Source organism: Dasypus novemcinctus, chromosome X, assembly GCF_030445035.2.
Source record: "Dasypus novemcinctus isolate mDasNov1 chromosome X, mDasNov1.1.hap2, whole genome shotgun sequence".
NCBI classification, from domain to species: Eukaryota; Metazoa; Chordata; class Mammalia; order Cingulata; family Dasypodidae; genus Dasypus; species Dasypus novemcinctus.
In genome coordinates this window covers 188,557,464-188,575,224 of record NC_080704.1, presented here as the reverse complement: position 1 = coordinate 188,575,224, position 17,761 = coordinate 188,557,464, and the positions used below count along the sequence as shown (strand labels likewise).

At 38.7% G+C, this 17,761-nt stretch overlaps 1 protein-coding gene across 6 annotated transcripts in view; it reads right to left on the bottom strand.

Moving 5' to 3' along the window:
* Positions 1 to 1,865: 1,865 nt before the first annotated feature.
* SPRY3 (sprouty RTK signaling antagonist 3) overlaps positions 1,866 to 17,761 on the bottom strand; it is a 330,390-nt gene continuing 314,494 nt past the window's right edge. For 3 of the 6 annotated variants that reach the window (XM_058290994.1, XM_058290991.1, XM_058290995.1), the window contains 2 exons: positions 14,856 to 15,033; positions 1,866 to 5,877 (listed from right to left, as the gene is read on the bottom strand). In XM_058290994.1, coding sequence (XP_058146977.1) covers positions 4,902 to 5,771 — 870 coding nt within the window. In that variant the 5' untranslated portion in view covers positions 5,772 to 5,877; positions 14,856 to 15,033 and the 3' untranslated portion in view covers positions 1,866 to 4,901. Of the gene's footprint in view, positions 5,878 to 14,855; positions 15,034 to 15,376; positions 15,461 to 17,761 lie in introns of all 6 variants that reach the window. The other 3 variants (XM_058290992.1, XM_058290993.1, XM_058290996.1) reach the window with 3 other exon arrangements.

Below are 17,761 nucleotides of genomic sequence, written 5' to 3'. Positions count from 1 at the left end.
CGCACTCCTTGTGCATGGGGCTCCCCTATGCGGGGCACACCCCTATGTAGCACAGCACTCCTTGCGCGCATCAGCACTGCTCATGGGCCAGCTTCACACGGGTCAAGGAGGCCCGGGGTTTGAACTGCGGACCTCCCGTGTGGTAGACGGACGCCCTAACCACTGGGCCAAGTCTGCTTCCCCACAATAAAGTCTTATGTATTTTAAAGATGATAGGTTATCTCTCACTTTGAATGAATGAGAAAAAAACTTTAAAGGAAAAGCACTAGCCTTGTGGACCACTTTAACTTCATTTGTCTCCTTAAATCCACACACTTGCATTGCATTTGTAGTGGAGCCATAATGCATTCCCATTGCTGCTGAGGCATGAGATGCCAAGTTACAAATCCACAAATGCACTACACAGAAGTGTAGGGGTTAATGACACAGGAGCTAGCAGATGAATTCTCCCTTCCTGCCCCATATGGGCTATATAATGATGCATTAATTTCATATGGCTTGTCAGAAGAGACTGAGGGAGCTTGTCATGAAATGGATTGTGGCTAGCTGAGTTGCACACTCATATTTGTTTGCTCTCCCTCCTTCCCTATTTCACTACCCTCTTTACTTATTCCTACTTTCTTGGTATTTCACATTAGCTTTTTCTTCAAGTTCTATTTTTTAGGAAACCCAGGCTAGGATATCTGGAAATCAAGAACTCTGGAATAAAGTCATAGTTCCACCCAAACTCAGAACGCTATGAGTTTGGACAGGCTATTTTCACTCTGTGTATCTTCTTCTTCAATTATTAAATGTTGATGTTGGAGTAGATGTTCTTTAAGGGTCATTTAGACTCTGAAATAAGGCCAGGGTAAAGGATTGTCAGTGTGAATGAGGTGATGGGAAAAGGCAAGGCATTATAGTGACCAGTTCACTGTTGTTGAAATCAGTAGACTGCTTATACCCGAATAAGAAGAACGCACTCAATATAATAAATGAGTTTGAATATCAACAGCTCTGACTAATCTCAAGTTCAAAAAAGTAGTTTCAGTTCTATGTTCTGAAGAAAGAAATTAAATTAGTTTCCCTTGGCCTATCAAAAGAAGACCAAATAAACATCCTCTCTGGCACAAGTGAAAATACTCTTCTATAAATTTCTATACCATAAACTCTCTGAAACAATGGAAACTAATGGCAAATATGTTTTCAAACAGAGTTGCAGATGATTGTAATGCCACCATCCTAGGAAGCAAGACAGCTAATATATGATGTCTGTAACTGTTGTTTCACTCTTAATATAGAAGTACTTTTGTTCAGCTCCTGCACAGCAGGTACACTGGAGTTATAGAAAGTACTATTTGCCATTTGAGGCTTTTTACTCTCTAATGATTTACATTTTGCTTCAGACTTCTGTAGCTGATTCTGGAGCATGGACTCAGGAGTTATAAATCCTGGATTCAAATCTTAGCTCCATCATTAGCAAACTTTGTTACTTTTGGCAAGTCACTTTACCTCTCCATGCTTCAGTTTTCCCATCTGTAAAATGAAGATAGTAATAGTTCCTACATCATTGAGTTATTGTGAGGATTAAATGAGATAATATAGATAATGTGCTTTAAATAGTGCTTTGTACATAGTAGGCACTATGCAAATGTTCTCTATATTTAACATAGCTATAGTAATGCAGGAAGATGGGTTGGACACTCTTGGCTACAGCCATATGAAATGTGTCAAGGGACCAATATGTGAAAAGCAGTAGAGTTTAGGGGGTAACAGATTACTTAACTGCAAAAATATGCTAAGCATGAAACACCCTCTAAATGTTCCTGTTTATATAGTACATGACACAAAGTAGAAAAAATCATGAAAACAGAGCCTCTGCAGGATTTATATTTCTTTCATATATATTTTAAATATACATGTGCAATACATTAAAATATATAGAGATGTGTGAATATATATTTACATATATATATATATATCATAGAAGGAAAGGGATACATTTGCACACTCACTCACATCTGTGATCCGTGCACATACCCCAACAGGACTCATCTATACATAAACCAGATGCTGTCCTTATCAGGCCAACTTGGACACAAGTGAAAGCCCTGACTCAGCAGCAAACTGCAGATTGCAACTACATTTGAGTAACCCTTCAGTTTCTTCTACCAAGTGTAAGGCCATTTAGAAATACACTGAGAAGAGCTCCTTTGGGTGTATGGCAGAACCCAGGGCACCTCTGGCAGTGCACAATTTGCCTGAGTAAGGACTGCAAAATTGGGATATTAAGGAAGAGGGACTTGTGTTATTTTACCCTGAAACTAATAAGCAAACATCCATAGAATAACTTCAGCTCCAGGAACAATGCACTAGTGTCATAGAATCCTTATATATCTCAACTCTAAGCAATTTTCAGGCAGAAGCAGAGAGAACTGTGCATTGTTTTTCATTACCACCCAGCTTGTTCCAGCAAACTGGACACAGTTTTTAGGGGTGTCTATGCTCAAAGTTCAACAGGCAGACTTGAAGATTAAAAAATTACCCAAAACTGAAGGATCTGAAAGCAACATACGAGGTTATAGGTATTGGTTTGGGTTTATAAATGTTCCAAGAAGCCAAACCTTATATATGGCACCATTTGCAGCAATATCATTAACATTATTAATAATCATCATAACATATATATATACATATATATATATACAAAAAATAGAGCAAAGCAGTTCTAGAAGAGGAGGTGTAAGTGAAGGTGTGGGGCTGCATGCAGCCCAAATGTCAATACGCTTAGGAAGATTCAGAACCAACAAAGACTGAATGGCACATATTTCTGTAGTTCTCTTTTGTTACCTCCCAATATATATACCCAACAAAGGGATGTTGATGTCCCCTTCTTCTTTTCCCTGTGTACAGCTATATGCTTCTCTTTCCCACCTCTCCACCCTACAACACATATACATGCACACTTTAAAAGAGATGATATATAATGTTAGAGTCTAGAAGTCATAGACTAAATTGGAGCACCTTGATTTCAAGCAAGTGCCCTCAAGCTTTGAATTCCTTAGTGAATTTTGGATTCACTTACAGAGAGAAACTATATAATTCTCATGTCTTTTAGTAGCAGTCTTTAGGAGCCTGCCATCATCACTGCAGCTTTTTCGCATAGAAAGGGATTCACAACACAGGCTCTCTGTATTTTTTAAAAGAGAAATCAGTTCTCTATATAACACATCTTTCATCTGAGTTTTTCACTGTTGTTGAAACTTAGGTTCTCAGGCAACTGCCATTGCAGACAAAGCCAGGATTAAGCACAGTGTGTGCAGTAAAGAGTAGACACAATGGTGAAGATACAGCTTGGTTAGGGCTTCTTTCATCTTTTCTTTTCCACACTTGAACTTCTACAAGATGACAAAACCAACGGTGATGTCCAGTTGGGGCAGCCTGGACACCTAATAGTTAATTATTAATAGCTACCCACGATGCACTGTATAAAGACCACCACACTTACTTTGCACAGTTCCTGCAAAGTAATTGAATGGAGATGGCTTTCTGTTGTTGTTAATAGAGTCCTAGGAGAAAAGTCCTGTGACTCAATGTGGTGCAGGGAAAAGAATATTGAACTAGGAGCCTGAAGGCCTGTATTCCAGTCAAACTCTGCTATTAATTCAGAGTGTGGCCTTGGGCATGTCTCCTCCTATCTCCGGGCCTCAGTTTTCCCATATATAAAATAAAGGCATCGGACTAGATGATTCCTTCCAGCTCTAAAGTTTTATGACTTTTTATGTCCATTATTAAGACCTGAGCCATGCAGTCTCAGGGAAGTTAGCTTCTAAGAGAAAACAGACTTCTCTAATATCCTTTCCTTTGTAATTTAGCTATAAACACGTCTGCCTTTGGCACTTGGGTCAGACATACAGTTATGAGCATCCTGATTTACTATCCTACTCAGCATGCTAATGGAATCTGTCAGTACTATAAGTCAATACTTGGGAAAGGGAGTAAAACTCCAACTAATTAAACCTAGAAATGTAAGATAACTTTGTCTCATATACTGACAAACAGGTGAGCATGATTGTGTATGCACACATATGTATCAGGATATAGACTACTGCTAATAATCAGTTCCTTACAGTAATCCATTTCCCTTAATAAAAAATTAGTAAATAGTATAATATAGCAAAGTTTAGAGTAAAAGAAAAAACCTATGGAACAACAGCACTTTTGGAAGTATTAGAGATAGAAAGAAGGACAGGTAGAGGGAGAAAAAGATAAGTCAAAAGAGATAGAAACACAGGAAAAGCAAGGGTTAGTCAGAGAGGGGAGGAAGGAGGAGGAAGGGAGAGAAAAGGGAGGAAGAGTGAAAGTAGAAAAGGTGGGAATGAAGGGGGAAGGAATAAAGAACAGGACAATGAAAGAGGAGGAGAGTGAGAAAGACAGGAGTAAAGAAGGGCCATAAAAAGGGAGAAGAGGTCAGATTCCCTGGAAATTTTAATGCTGTTCTGCACTGATCTGTGAAAACCATCTTAAAATAAAGTTTCCAAAGCACTTGGAAAGCAGAATAATGCTCAGAGCCTGCATTGTGAGGACATACATTGGCAAAGCCCTAAGCCTCCATGTTGCTTGCTCTGCCAGTCCTCACTGTCCAAACCTCAAGCCTATATATCACCTGAATTTGTCCTGACAGCCATAAGGACTGAATTGGTGGGGTTGAAAAAGTTTGAAGAGGAGTGGGATAGATATTGTGAGAAAGAACAAGGCATCCTGCACTGGGATATACTTGGCCATTCCTCTGACAATGCAGGAATAAGAAGTGAGGCCTAACTTTGACTAGTTGATTACCTCTCTCTCTCTTCAATGATGAGTCCTATCCTTTACTGATGAGGGCCTGAAGGAGAAAGCTCTGGATTTATCTTGTGGGAAGGTCATACAGACTTTTCCTGAGCCTTGGGGAAGGGTGCACTGCTACCAGAAGAGATTTTTCTGCACACAGTGTTGGTGTGCCTCTTACAGCGGCAGCCTGGTCGCCTGAAGCTATCATAGCCCTGCTGACACAGGTAGAGGCATCCACGGGTAGGCAGATAGCAGCACAGGCAGGGTAGGAAGAGGGAGATGAGGCTCATGGTTGCCCAGCGGACAAAGCAAGAGCTAGGCCCACAGGAGCAGGGCTCATCAGCGCAGTTGTCTTCATCATCAGTGGAGCAATGGTAGAAGAGGCCCTTAACACAGCAGAGACAAGTGCCATAATCGAGGAGGCTCTCAGCAGAGCAAAGGCAACGTTGGTTGCAAAGCCAGCAGGAGGGGAGAGGGTGAGCTGCTGTGCAGGGTACACACTTGCAGCGCCCACACTCCTCACAGATGAAGAGGTGCTCACTGGGGTGCACTACAGATTGCTCAGCTTCTCCCTTCAGAGCACCATCAACCTTTGGGTGGGTCCCAGCTTCAGGCTGGGTTCGGATGATGGACTGGCCTGAAGGTGAGGGTGTAATGTTGGCCAAGAGCCTTTGATCAGAGGCAGTGGTGCTATGGGACATTGAGCTGGCAATGCTAGATTGGCTCAGATGCTGAGGCAGGGGCTGCAATTGATGGCACTGGCTTAGACTGCGGGGGAGACCTGTAGGCATGGTAGTCAGGGACCAATCAGATTTCTGGGTTTGCATGATGAGGGAAGGACTAGAAAGGATCTGTTTACAAGGGGCTGGAGGCTGCTCCACATAATCATTGCTAGCATGAGTAGAGCACAGCTGTTCAATAGGCAGAATTTGTTGGAAATCATCTGTCATTGTGGCATCCATTTTGCCTTGATTCTTGAGCTCTGAGTGGTTTGGGGTCAAGATGGCACTTATGGTGATAAACAGGAGAACTTGTAGTTACATGATCCTCAGGACACATCAGAAAATCCTAAGAGAGAAGGAATAGAAATAATAAATGAGGACACACAAGAATGATTACTTTGCAGGGAAACAAAAAAGCTCAAGACCTATCACCACCACTACCTTAAATCACTTTGCAGTAGTCTTCATGTTACACCTTTATTTTGTAATTGAACTCACTTACTTCTTTTTTTTAGCTACACACCCTCCATATATATATTTTTAAAACAAATCAATTTTATTGATACATATTAATAAAGCATATAATTTATCCAAAGTGTATTTGGTATAATCACATAATTGTGTGTTCATCACCTCAATCATTATTAAAGCATTTTCATTATTTCAATAATAGTAATAAACAACAAGCAAACAAGAAAATTCCTCACCTCTCAATATCTCTGTTTCTCCTGCTGTACATAGCTGCTATTTCTGGCTATTCTTGAACAATTATTTGTTTATTAAGCAGTTTTACTGAAATAAATTCACATATCATATGATCTATCAAAAGTGTATAATTAATAGCTTTTTCTTTAGCTGTTAAAAAGTCCTTTATTGTAAAATTATAAAATAAATAGAAAAATAGATTGAAAGAAATAACAAATTTTAAAAGACAGTGTAAAGCCAGGTTAGATTTAATATAATTAATTATAAAAAATAGATAGCATAGCAACAAACCTTTATAAATATAAACAATAAACAAATATAATAGAAATAAAATAGAGATTAATTATAACATAATTCTAATTTTTATATTATAACTATTGGACATAATCTCTAATAATGAAATAAATTATTTAGTTATTTAATTTCCATTTAGTCTATAATTTTTTCTAGATAATCAAATTCCTATTTGGGAATTCTTCACATCTTATTGGAATGAATTACAGCAGATAATAATTTGCCAACTCATAATTTTATGAGGCAGAAAAACTCAAAATCTTCTTCAACAGTAGTCATGCTATATCATTATTGATCCAGATAGATTACCTTAATTAAAGAGTATGAATAAGAAAGGGTTAAAGAAAAATGAAGTATCCAAAAATAAAAAATCTCTTCTCTAGCCCTACTCAATTAAAAGCGAGTGTTTATTTTGTATGAAAAATATTACAGAAAACTTATCATAGGAACAATTTGCCAGTTGCACCAAGTATTTATTGTTCATATACTATAATATTGTTATTTTACATTTATCTGGTCTACTCTAGCTCTTTTTTCATTACCCAAAAAGGAATACCTTTTTCCAACTTTTCATTTTTAACCTGCTTATGTCCTTACATCTGAGTTGGGTTTCTCGCAGACAACATATGGATGACTCATATTTTAAAAATTTATTCTATCAGTCTGTCTTTTGATTGGGGAGGGCAATCCATTAATATTCAGTGTTATTACTGTAAAGGCATTATTTACTTCATTCATTTCGTCCTTCAGCTTTCTGTAGTCATATTATTCTTTTGTCTCTCTTCTTATCCTTTAGTTTACCCTTCCAGATAATCTTCATTTCTAAACTCTTCTCCAAATCTCTCACTCTTGTTTTTTTCTTTCAGGCTGTGGCACTCCCTTTAGTATCTCATAATTCTGGTCTTTTGGTAACATATTCTATCAGTTTTGGTTTGTGAAGACTTTGAACTCACCCTCATTTTTGAAGGACAGCTTTGTGGAATACAGAATTCTTGACTGGCAGTTTTTCTCTTTCAGTACCTTAAATGCATCATACCACTGTCTTTTCTCCTCCATGGTTTCTGATGAGAGGTTGGCACTTAATCTTATCTAGTTTCCCTTGATTGTGATACTTTGCTTTTCTCTTGCTGCTTTCAGAACCTCTCTTTATCTCTGATATTTGTCATTTGAATAGTATGTGTCTCAAAGTAGGTCTATTTGGATTTATTCTGTTTGTGGTGTGTTATCATTCTTGGTTATTTATATCCTTCATAAGGGTTGGGAAGTTTTCAGTCATTATTTCCTCAAATATTCTTTCTGCCCCTTTTCCAATCTCAGACACCAATAATATGAATGTCTGTGTGCTCTATTTTGTCATTCAATTCCCTAAGACTCTGTTCCATTTTTTCCATTCTCTTGTCTTTCTGTTCTCCTGTCTTTTCTAGTTCAGGTGTTCTGTCTTCAAAATCACTGATTCTGTCTTCAAGCAATTGAAATCTGCTCTTATGTGCCTCTAATGTATTTTTTTGTTTTTTATTTTTTGTTTTTTTGTCTTTATTTATTTTTTTAATGTTACATTAAAAAAATATGAGGTCCCCATATACCCCCAACCCCCTCACCCCACTCCTCCACCCATAACAACAACCTCCTCCATCATCATGAGACATTCATTGCACTTGGTGAATACATCTCTGAGTACCACTGCACCTCATGGTCAGTGGTCCACACCATAGCCCACACTCTCCCACAGTCCACTCAGTGGACCATGGGAGGACATACAATGTCCAGTAGCCATCCCGGCAGCACCACCCAGGACAATTCCAACCCCCGAAAATGCCCCACATCACATCTCTTCCTCCTACTCCCTACCCCCAGCAGCCACCATGGCCACTTTTTCCATACCAATGCCACATTTTATTCAATTACTAATCACAATAGTTCATGAATAGAATATCAGTAAGTCCACTCTAATCAATATTTAATTTCACCCATCATGTCTTTCATTCCCATAAGGTTTGTTACTTTTCTCTGTAGGCCTTCAAAGTGTTCTTTATGCTCACCCAATGTCTTCTCATTCTTTATTTCTTTAATCATATTTTCTTTAAATTCTTTGAAATGATTTAAGGGAGTTGTGTAATTATCACTGATTATTTGTCTTAAATCCTCTATTCCTTCAGGATATTTGCTTAGTTCCATTGTTTGGGCCATCTCTTCCTGTCTCCTCATATAGTTTGTAATTTTTTGCTGATGTCTAAGCATATGAATATGTTGGTGAGTTTAACCTGATGGCTAATTTCTTTCTTTTGCCTATTGTTTTATTCCCACAGCTCTTCTGATATTTGGTTCAACTTAATGTCAGTTTTTAAAATTGCCCAGCTTAAATTTTAAAAATTGAGCTAGGGGCTCACTAGTGGGGTGCAGATTTTCTCCCAGGGTTTGGATGCAGAGAGTACCAGTGGTTTTTGTCCATGCAATTTCCACAGCAGCCAGTAGATGGCAATCATCAGCACACTTTTCTATGGAGATATTTCATTCTCAGCTTTCCTGTGTTCCTGTGCTAAATCTCCAGAGTGGAGATTCAAAGCAGGGTCTGCTGGCTGAATTCACTGAAGAAAAGCACCCTAACCTCCTCTCTCCTTTCCCTCGAAACAGCTGACAGAGAGGAAGATGTCTGCTCCCCTCTCAGTTGGCTGCAGTGAGCCAGGATTTTTCTCCAGCTTAATATCTTGGGGGTGGCAGAGGGGAGCCCTTCCCACTACCACGGGAGCTTGGGAATTCATGTTTGTCATTTTGGCTTCTTTATCTCTGTGTCCCTAACTCTCCCTGGGAGTTGTGTAGCACTGTCTTGGCCTGTTCATCTCCAAAGCAGGTCCCTTGGACAGGTTTTACCTCTTTCTCCATTGTTTTTGGAAAGCATTCAGCTCTGCCTGTTAGTCCATCACCATCTTCTCATAATCCTCACCTACTTCTTTACAGGCAAGTCTGGTCATCCCATTCAGACTATAAAGCACTTTGAGAACAAATGTCCGATCTTTGATTTATTTTGTATTCCATTATATGGACTAGGTTCTCAGGAGTTAATTACCTCATTTAGGTGTTTGCTAACACAGAGAAATCTAAGTCTTGTGCTTGAGAATTCTAATTCTAATTTGAAAGGTAAAAGCTAATTTCTGGAGTAATGCTGAAGCAAAAGAGAAAACTTGAAAAGTCACCCTTGAAAATGTGCTTATATATATGTACATATAGATGTATATATATATGTGTTTATAATCTCCAGTCACCAATCAAAATTCTTTCAGTGTTATTTATGATAGGCAGAAATAAATAGATGGGAAAGTACATTGCTTGGTTTAATGAGTATAGACAAGCGAGTAGGAATAATGGCAAAGATATGCAAGAGACAGGAGCAGGAATCAGGTTGTTGTAGAGTAAGGGAATTTATTTAGAGAAACAAGATTTTCCAAAGGTGTAAGGAAGCCATTGTTAATCATTTTGCAGTTTCTCTTCACTTACTAGCTGGTGTAACTTTCTGAGGAGGTGATTCTTTCTAAATGGCATATAGGTTCTAGAATCAAATTTGTGTGACTATGGGAGTAACAGTGGGGATGGGATAAACATAGAAGAGTCCTAACTTATTTCAAATATCACCTGCAACTGTACCTATTATCACTCTGCATTGACTCTATATTGACGAGATTTATCAGACACAATCTGCATGGATTGTTTTTCCTATCCTTACCTTACACAATAAATGGGCTTTCTTAAAGAGTAACCAAGCTAAGTTGAATATCTAGAAAGCATATGCTTGTGTTTCCATTGTAGCACAATCAAGAAGAGTTGGGTGGTCATTCCCAGGAGGATTTGATTAAGCCTAGTACTGATAATGGTGGCACTGAGGAAAATATTGCATGGGTCTATAAATAGTAGACTTCTATATCACACCACCTGGAAAAATGAACAGCCAAGAAGGTGTATGCAAGGAAACAGAAGCACAAGTCCAAGAGACATCCTGGAGGCATTAAGGCCTAGGGAACACTAGGATGAATAAAGCATATATTTGAAATCCATTTGATTTCAGTTGTGCTCAAAATAGCTTGATTAGTCACACTACTGTATAGGATGGATAGTTTGAATGAGTAAGAGAAATGAACAAGTGAGAGAGGCTAGCTCTTGATTAGGATTCCATAAGCAAGCAAACATGACAATGAAAAGAGCCCAAGCTCAATACCAGGAAAAATAAGGATGCATTTCATAAGGCTCTTAGTGGATAATAATATGTCCAGACTCAGACATCTTTTGAAGGTATATCCTTACCCAAACTTCTTTAGCTAAATTGAAATCTGTTCATTTTTTGAAAAGGGGACTTAATTTTGTTAAAAATAATTTTTTTGGCATATTACATCAGTGAAAAGAATCAGTCTGATCAAGATTTTACTTTGTAGCTATTTGTTTTGGTGTCATTATACTTAACACAAGAGAATGCAGATAAACACCATGGAGACTCTAAGATTCAAATATCTATGTTTCCTTTATCAAATCACTTGCTTTCCTGGGGCCTCAGTTTCACCTTCTAAATAATTGCAGGGGTGGACTAGGTGATCTTGAAAGATCATGCCCATTATTGTCTATAATTCTATAACTAGGCAATTCAACAAAATAATTCCTTCCATCCACATTTTCTGTGTCTCAAAGTTCTTGAGAATAAACTGGGCAGTATATCCTTGTTTATTTGGACATTCAAAAGTAAAATGTATGTCTCTTTCATTTATTTGGACTCAAACCCCCTGCAACCTCCCTCCTCTACCTTGCCTGTATCTTTATCGTGTCATAGAGTCTGCAATGGAAAGGAATAGTTTCATGTGAAAACTGAAATAAACAAGGACATGCTGTTCAGCTGGTTGGAGGATATGTGGATATAGAAGCTTTGGCCTGGGGAGAGTCTTTTGACAAATTCATAAGAAATGGATTTTTGTATTGTTGATCAGATAAAGCATGTACAGGACCCTTCATTTTCTTACAGTATCATATGCACTAGATGCATTTTAGACTCACCAATTTCCCAAAAGAAAAGACTCAAAACATATTGGAAATTCCAACAAGCAGTGAGTCAAGGGAGGGCATATAAGGTCTCCAATTTACAGGAGATTATCATGTGGGATTCTAAAGAGAAGATTCCAGAGATGTCACTAAGTATCTCAGGGACATGCTGACATACCCAGAAGGTAGAAAGCTACACTTGGAGAAATCTAGGTCATAATACAAATGACTCAGAACGAAGGGGCTCAGTAGTCAATAGTGAGAGCCATGTTCAGAGGGGATCCTGTCTGGGAAATAGATGGGTACTTGGTGTTTAGGTTGAGAAGGTATATTTGGATATTGATTAGATTGCTCAAGACTGAGGAGGTGAAATGCTTGGTTGGATGATTAAAGGAAATTTTGGGCATCAGTCTGGGTGGATGAAGCATCTTGCTTCAAGGTAAGGAGATTGACAGGATGAGCTCAGGTTTCTTCCTGCCCTGCAAAACTTTTTCTTAGAATGAACTCTGGGACCTAGTATGGAAGATATGCAATCTGCAACATGCTGGGCAGTAGGACCTGGGTGAAATCAAGGTGGTGATTAGGATAAAAAAAAAAAAGATTGAATGACAATAAATTGTTTGCAATTGTGGAAGTGCTGAATCCAATCTGACTAACAGGATGAACTGAAATAGAGAGGAGGGTAAGAGGGAAAAAAGGGAAACAAATAGGCTCACATAGACTAGATTAAAAAACTACTATTGCATGTATATTTATGATTCAAAAATCCATCCATTAAGGGGCCATTCACTGTAAGTAGCAACAGTTAAGAAACAGATTGTGCTGTTAGTCAATTCCATATTCTGTTAAACAAGGGAGAGAATATTCATATCACATATTATTAAATAAGAGCCAATGTCATTACAAGTTCTTGGCTGCACATGGATGAGATTTAATGATTTCTATCAGTGACTGCAGTAATGAATGATGCATTGTAAACCCACTTCCATTTCAGTGACTCTGGCCAGGTGCTCACAGCTTTCTCAAAAATTTTTTGTGGCCCTAAAATTTGCTATATTCAAACTACATAGAAATTTCTTTTCTTATGCCAATTTAGGGACTAGAAAAGCTAAATCCATTCAAGAAATGTTGATGTTTGTTAATGAAAAAAAATGTATTTTTTCCATGGAACCTAAAATCAGTCCCTGATTGCTCTTCTATGTTAAGACTAAATATGAAAACTTCCCTACCTAATGCTATTCTGTGCCCACACTTTAAGACTATTCTGATTTCTATGAGAAATCCTTTCTGATACAATATGACTCACTGTTGATTTCAAAGAAGAAAGTGGGGAAGAGAAAGAGTGCCTGGTTCCTGTTTTCTCCCACTCCCATGGGTTTTGTATCTTACTGTGTAAGCGTTCTTGAGTGTGTTGTTTTTTCTGTGCTCTGCTGATATATACCCTTGTTCTCAGAATATCTGAAAGCAAACATAGGGGGAATTTCTGCTATGGCTTTCTATGCTTTCTTAGTTCTACTGTTCCAAAGTCTGCTCTCTAAAAATCCCTCTCTATGCACAAGCATTTGCATCTCTATCAAAGGGCTCCCCCCTTACAAATACTGAGTTGTATATAGTTTACATTACTAACCTCTCCACCACTGACTGGGCCTCCCTTCTACCGCATACATCTTACTGGAGCTGCCAGGTCCTCACCACATTTAACTCTTAACTTGTCACTTTGCTACCCCAGTCTTATTCATTACTTTAATAATTTCATTAATACTCTTAGCAGTTTATTTCAAACCAAACAGTCTTTTAGTTTTAAGACCTTACATTATTAAAGATATAGATGGCTTAGTGGGGAGTGATACAGGGAAAATTGTGATACAAAGTAAATTCACATACTTCTAATCCCAAGGAAAATTCTAAGAAGCTAGCTGTTCATTTAAAGTAGGAATCTTTCTTTAAACTCCATATCCTTTTATAAGAGACAAATAGCTTAAGTGTTAGTCCTAACTCTAGTTCTACTTTTTTGTGTGACTATGGGCAAGTGATCTCAGTTTCTTCATCTGCAAAATGAGAGGGTTTGAAAGGAGGGTTTTTAAAGCCCTTTCTTGTCCTGGTGCTCTAATTTTTTAATGCTGGGTTTGCTGGTTGTATTTCTCCATCTCAAAAGCCTTTCATGAAGTATTTTTTCCCTTTCTTTAAGTCCTTTACTTAAGGATTCAGTTTCTCAACTCTGAATAAATACCTCCAAATCCAAGTCCCAGAATACTATCTAGGCTGTTTCACAGCTATAGAAAATGAAAAGCAGAACATGAAGAAACAAAATGTATAGAATTTTATAATGATGCCTTAGTATTTTTGTATAGAGGCAGAAGAGAACAAGACTAACACTTACCCTGTGCCTTATTTGTATGTACACATGCTGCTAACTTGTTGGGAACATGACTTAACACCTGGTACATCCAAATTCATGTGATAGCACATTATGTTACAGTGAGGTTTTAACGTACTCCCAAAAAGCAACACTACTTTGCATTTAAAAATGGGTTTTCTGCCTCAGAGTTCAAAGTCTGTTTTCTATTCATCCAACTTGTTTTACAGCAGTCAGAGGTGAGTGATAATTATAATTAGAAGAGTGAAAGGGGGTGTGAAGTGAACCATTGCTCAGGGTCCTATCAAATACCTATTGACTAACTAGACATGCTCACAGGTTCTCACTTTTGACAAAATTTTCATATGCCACACAGAGACATGTGAACACATACCCAGGCATGAATCCAGAGATTTCTAAATCATTGCTCTGACTCAATGTAAGTAGGGGGTTATGCCGTGTCAGCTTGCGCCATTTCTACCCAGGGCAAGGTGATGTGATGAAATCTGAACGATGTACAGTCCAGACTTGTGAGCCAATAGCAGCCTAGCCCCACGCTGACAGGATGCCCGCTGGGCTGCCAGACTGGCCACAGCACAGGCTCTCCCTACGTCCTCAGCTTGGGTGGTTAGGCTGCGCTATGAGGGGCTTAGGCAAGCACCAAAATGCACTTAAAGGTCATTAGGCTAGAAATTAAATTGACATTTGGCCACAAAAGGGTTATTTTGAAGTTCCATTTTGATTTAAAATTTCCAGTACGGATAGTTTTCATCACAAGCTGGTTCATTTAAATTTCATTTAAATGGTTTTTATTTTATTTTCACCCACGCGCTTGCGCGCGCGAGCACACACACGCACATACACACAGAGACAGGATGGCTGGAATGAATGGCAATCTGTGCATTGCACAGAAAGAATTCTGGGGTCTTTAAGAGCTAATCTCTATGGCTTACCTTGAGAAACGGGTTTATCCATGCTGAGAAAAGCAGAAGAACCAATGCTCCATTTGGCTCAAAGAACCTCTTCTCCTTCTGAGTCTTTAGATTTCTCCACCTCTCTTCGGAAAGTCTGAATGAAAACTCCTTCACTGGCAGTGGAGTCAGAAACAGAGATAGTTCTGTCTCGGTCTTTCTGACACAGCGGAAAGAAAAAAAAAAAAGAGCGGGGGGGGGCGGGGAGCGGGGAGTCAGACCTGTGGTGGCAGATACTTTGTATCTATTTTACATGCAGATCTAAATCTTGATGTACTTATTCCCCAAAGAAAGCTCAGCAGGGTAAGTTGTTCGCTTTCTCCTCCTCTTTCTCCTCCTCCTCCTCTTCTCTCTTCTCCTACTCCTCCTCCTTTTCTCCTCCCCCTACCCCTCCGCCTTTTTCTCCTCCCCCTTTCCTCCTCCCCCTCTTTCTTTCCCCTCCAGCTTTTTCCTTCCCCTCCTCTTCCCCTCCCCCTTCCCTCCTCCCCTTCCTCCTCTTTTACCTCCTCCCCCTCTTTCTCTTTTGCCTCTGCTTCCACCTCCGCCTCTGTCTCCTCCAATCTGACAGATGAATCCAGGAGCAGAAACTGCAGTTGTAGACACAGGGTATCTCAGCAGAGCAATAGATAACGCCAGTGTGTGATTATTTATATAGCTCTGGTCTCAGGGTGTGTTGGTATATAATCTTCAAAGAGTGGGGGGAGGGGCTGAAGTTGAAGGGTGTTCAGCTCAGCTAGCGGGCTGTTTTGTGAATGTAGATGATTTCTGAAGGTCTTGTGAATGGGTTACTGGGGAGGATGGGAGAGGACGGATTTATTACTCCTTGTTATAATTTCTTTCTCTCCCTCTCTCTGTGTCGTTTGCTTTCCCGGAGCTGTAGCTCTTAATGCTTGGCTAAGTGGCGTCATCCAGTTGAAATTGAATCGACCCATTAGAACTCCCCATAGGAATCTCTGTATCCGGTCCCTGGGTAATGACTGAGAATTTAAAGGGGCAGGGGGGAGGGGGGTGAAGAGTAACAATTTTAAGGAGGCCTCATTTGAATACTCTGTCCATCATAGTTCTTCCAAGCCATTCAGCCTGAAGGATTGTTGCAGCTTCAGTCACATAAAAAGACAGAACTTTTCCTTTGTTTAAGGGCCTCTCTTGCCTCTTTTCCTCATTCATTCCCATTTTTTCCAGCAGTAAAAATGATTGTCCATCCATCCACTATTGAGAAACCATTACCCAACCTACTTTTTTCCTCTCTAGTATTTCATATATTCAATGAATATTTATTGAGTGACTTTACTGTGCCAAGTTTGTCCTTTTTGTAAATTTTCCTCAGTCCACTATTTAATTCAATAGAAAGTGGTCTTCTATCTGGATGGAAGAAACATCTGGTTGAAAGCAAAATAAGGAGTCTGATTTCAAATCCTGCAACAACGGACTAGGGGCTAGAGCTTGGCCATCAACATTCTTAGGATGCTTTGGTTACCTCATCTATAAAATTGAGATGGTAAATGGTGAAAGTTCAGAGTAAAACAAACCCTGTGAGTCAAGAAACTGAGATTCTAATCTGTATCTAACTCCTTGTGTATGTTTTGTAACTTCCCTTCTAGAGCCTCAAGTTCTACATTTACATGAGGCGATCTAATTAGTTAATTTGCTAAGGTCCCTTCTAGCTCTGACAGTCTATTATTTACAACCTCTCAGGGAGGTTAAGACAAAAGAAAGCATAAGTTTTAAAATATGTATGGTTGTGTGGGTGTGCATGTGCATGCATATATGTTTGCTACAAGTTATAGGTAAATCTATATCTGTTAATGGGTATAGATTTACGTATGTGTGTATATAATTTCTAAGCAAATCCAAATTTCCTTTTCCAATCAGAATTTCCAGAGTTAAGAGATTTTCCTTCTCTTTTGTGGCTAAAGCCTTTTCTTTACTCTTAATATTGACTTGAGCTTATCAAGATCATGAAAACCATGAAAACTAACCTTGTAGATTCATTTGATGTAAAGGCTAGATTCACTGATGTATTAATTTACCCATTTATTCAACAAATATTTATTTCCCATCATGTATGTACCAAGCACTGTACACACTAGATTCAGGTCACACAGAGCAGGGCTCAAATTTTTTCTCCTTAATTTAGTATCTATTTGACTTTGGACAAGTCAATTCACCTCTCTGAGCCTGTTCCTTCATCTTTAAAATGGAGGTAACAATAGTCTCTACAGCATAGGATTGTGCTACTGTCCTGTAGATTGAATAAGATGATACAGTTAAAATATTTTTCATGTGTCTGGCATATAGTAAGTGCTTAATGAACAGAAGCTATGAATATTAAGAAATGGTTCTTTTCCTAATGCAGCTCTTGGAAAAGGGAAGAGATGGTTTAATAAGAAGTCATTTTGGTTTTCTTTGAAATCCAGCTTTAAATTTGAACAGCTGGGTGACCTAGTTCCTTCCCCTCATTTACTCTATAGGTATTTATTAAGGCAACAATGAAAACAAATGAGAATATTTAACCTTCTCACCTTTTTAGAGTATTTAACCTTCTCACTATACTCATCACAGATAATAATTCCGATGATAATGATTCATTCATTCAGCATTCACAACTATGGGCCAGTCATTATTCTAAGTGCTGGCAATTCAACAGTTAAATATCCTGCCTTCCTAGGAGTTTATACTCAAATGATGTGTATTTTGCATGTTTTAACTCACCGAATTCTCACAACAACCCTATGAAGTACATTTATATATTGTACTGATTTTTTGAATGAGAAAGCAAGGCCCAAAGAAATTAAGTAATTTGCCCAAGGTTTACAGCTGGCAAGTTGCAGATCTGGAATTTAACGCAGGCAGATTCACTCTAGTGCTTGCCCTCTTAACTGCTACAT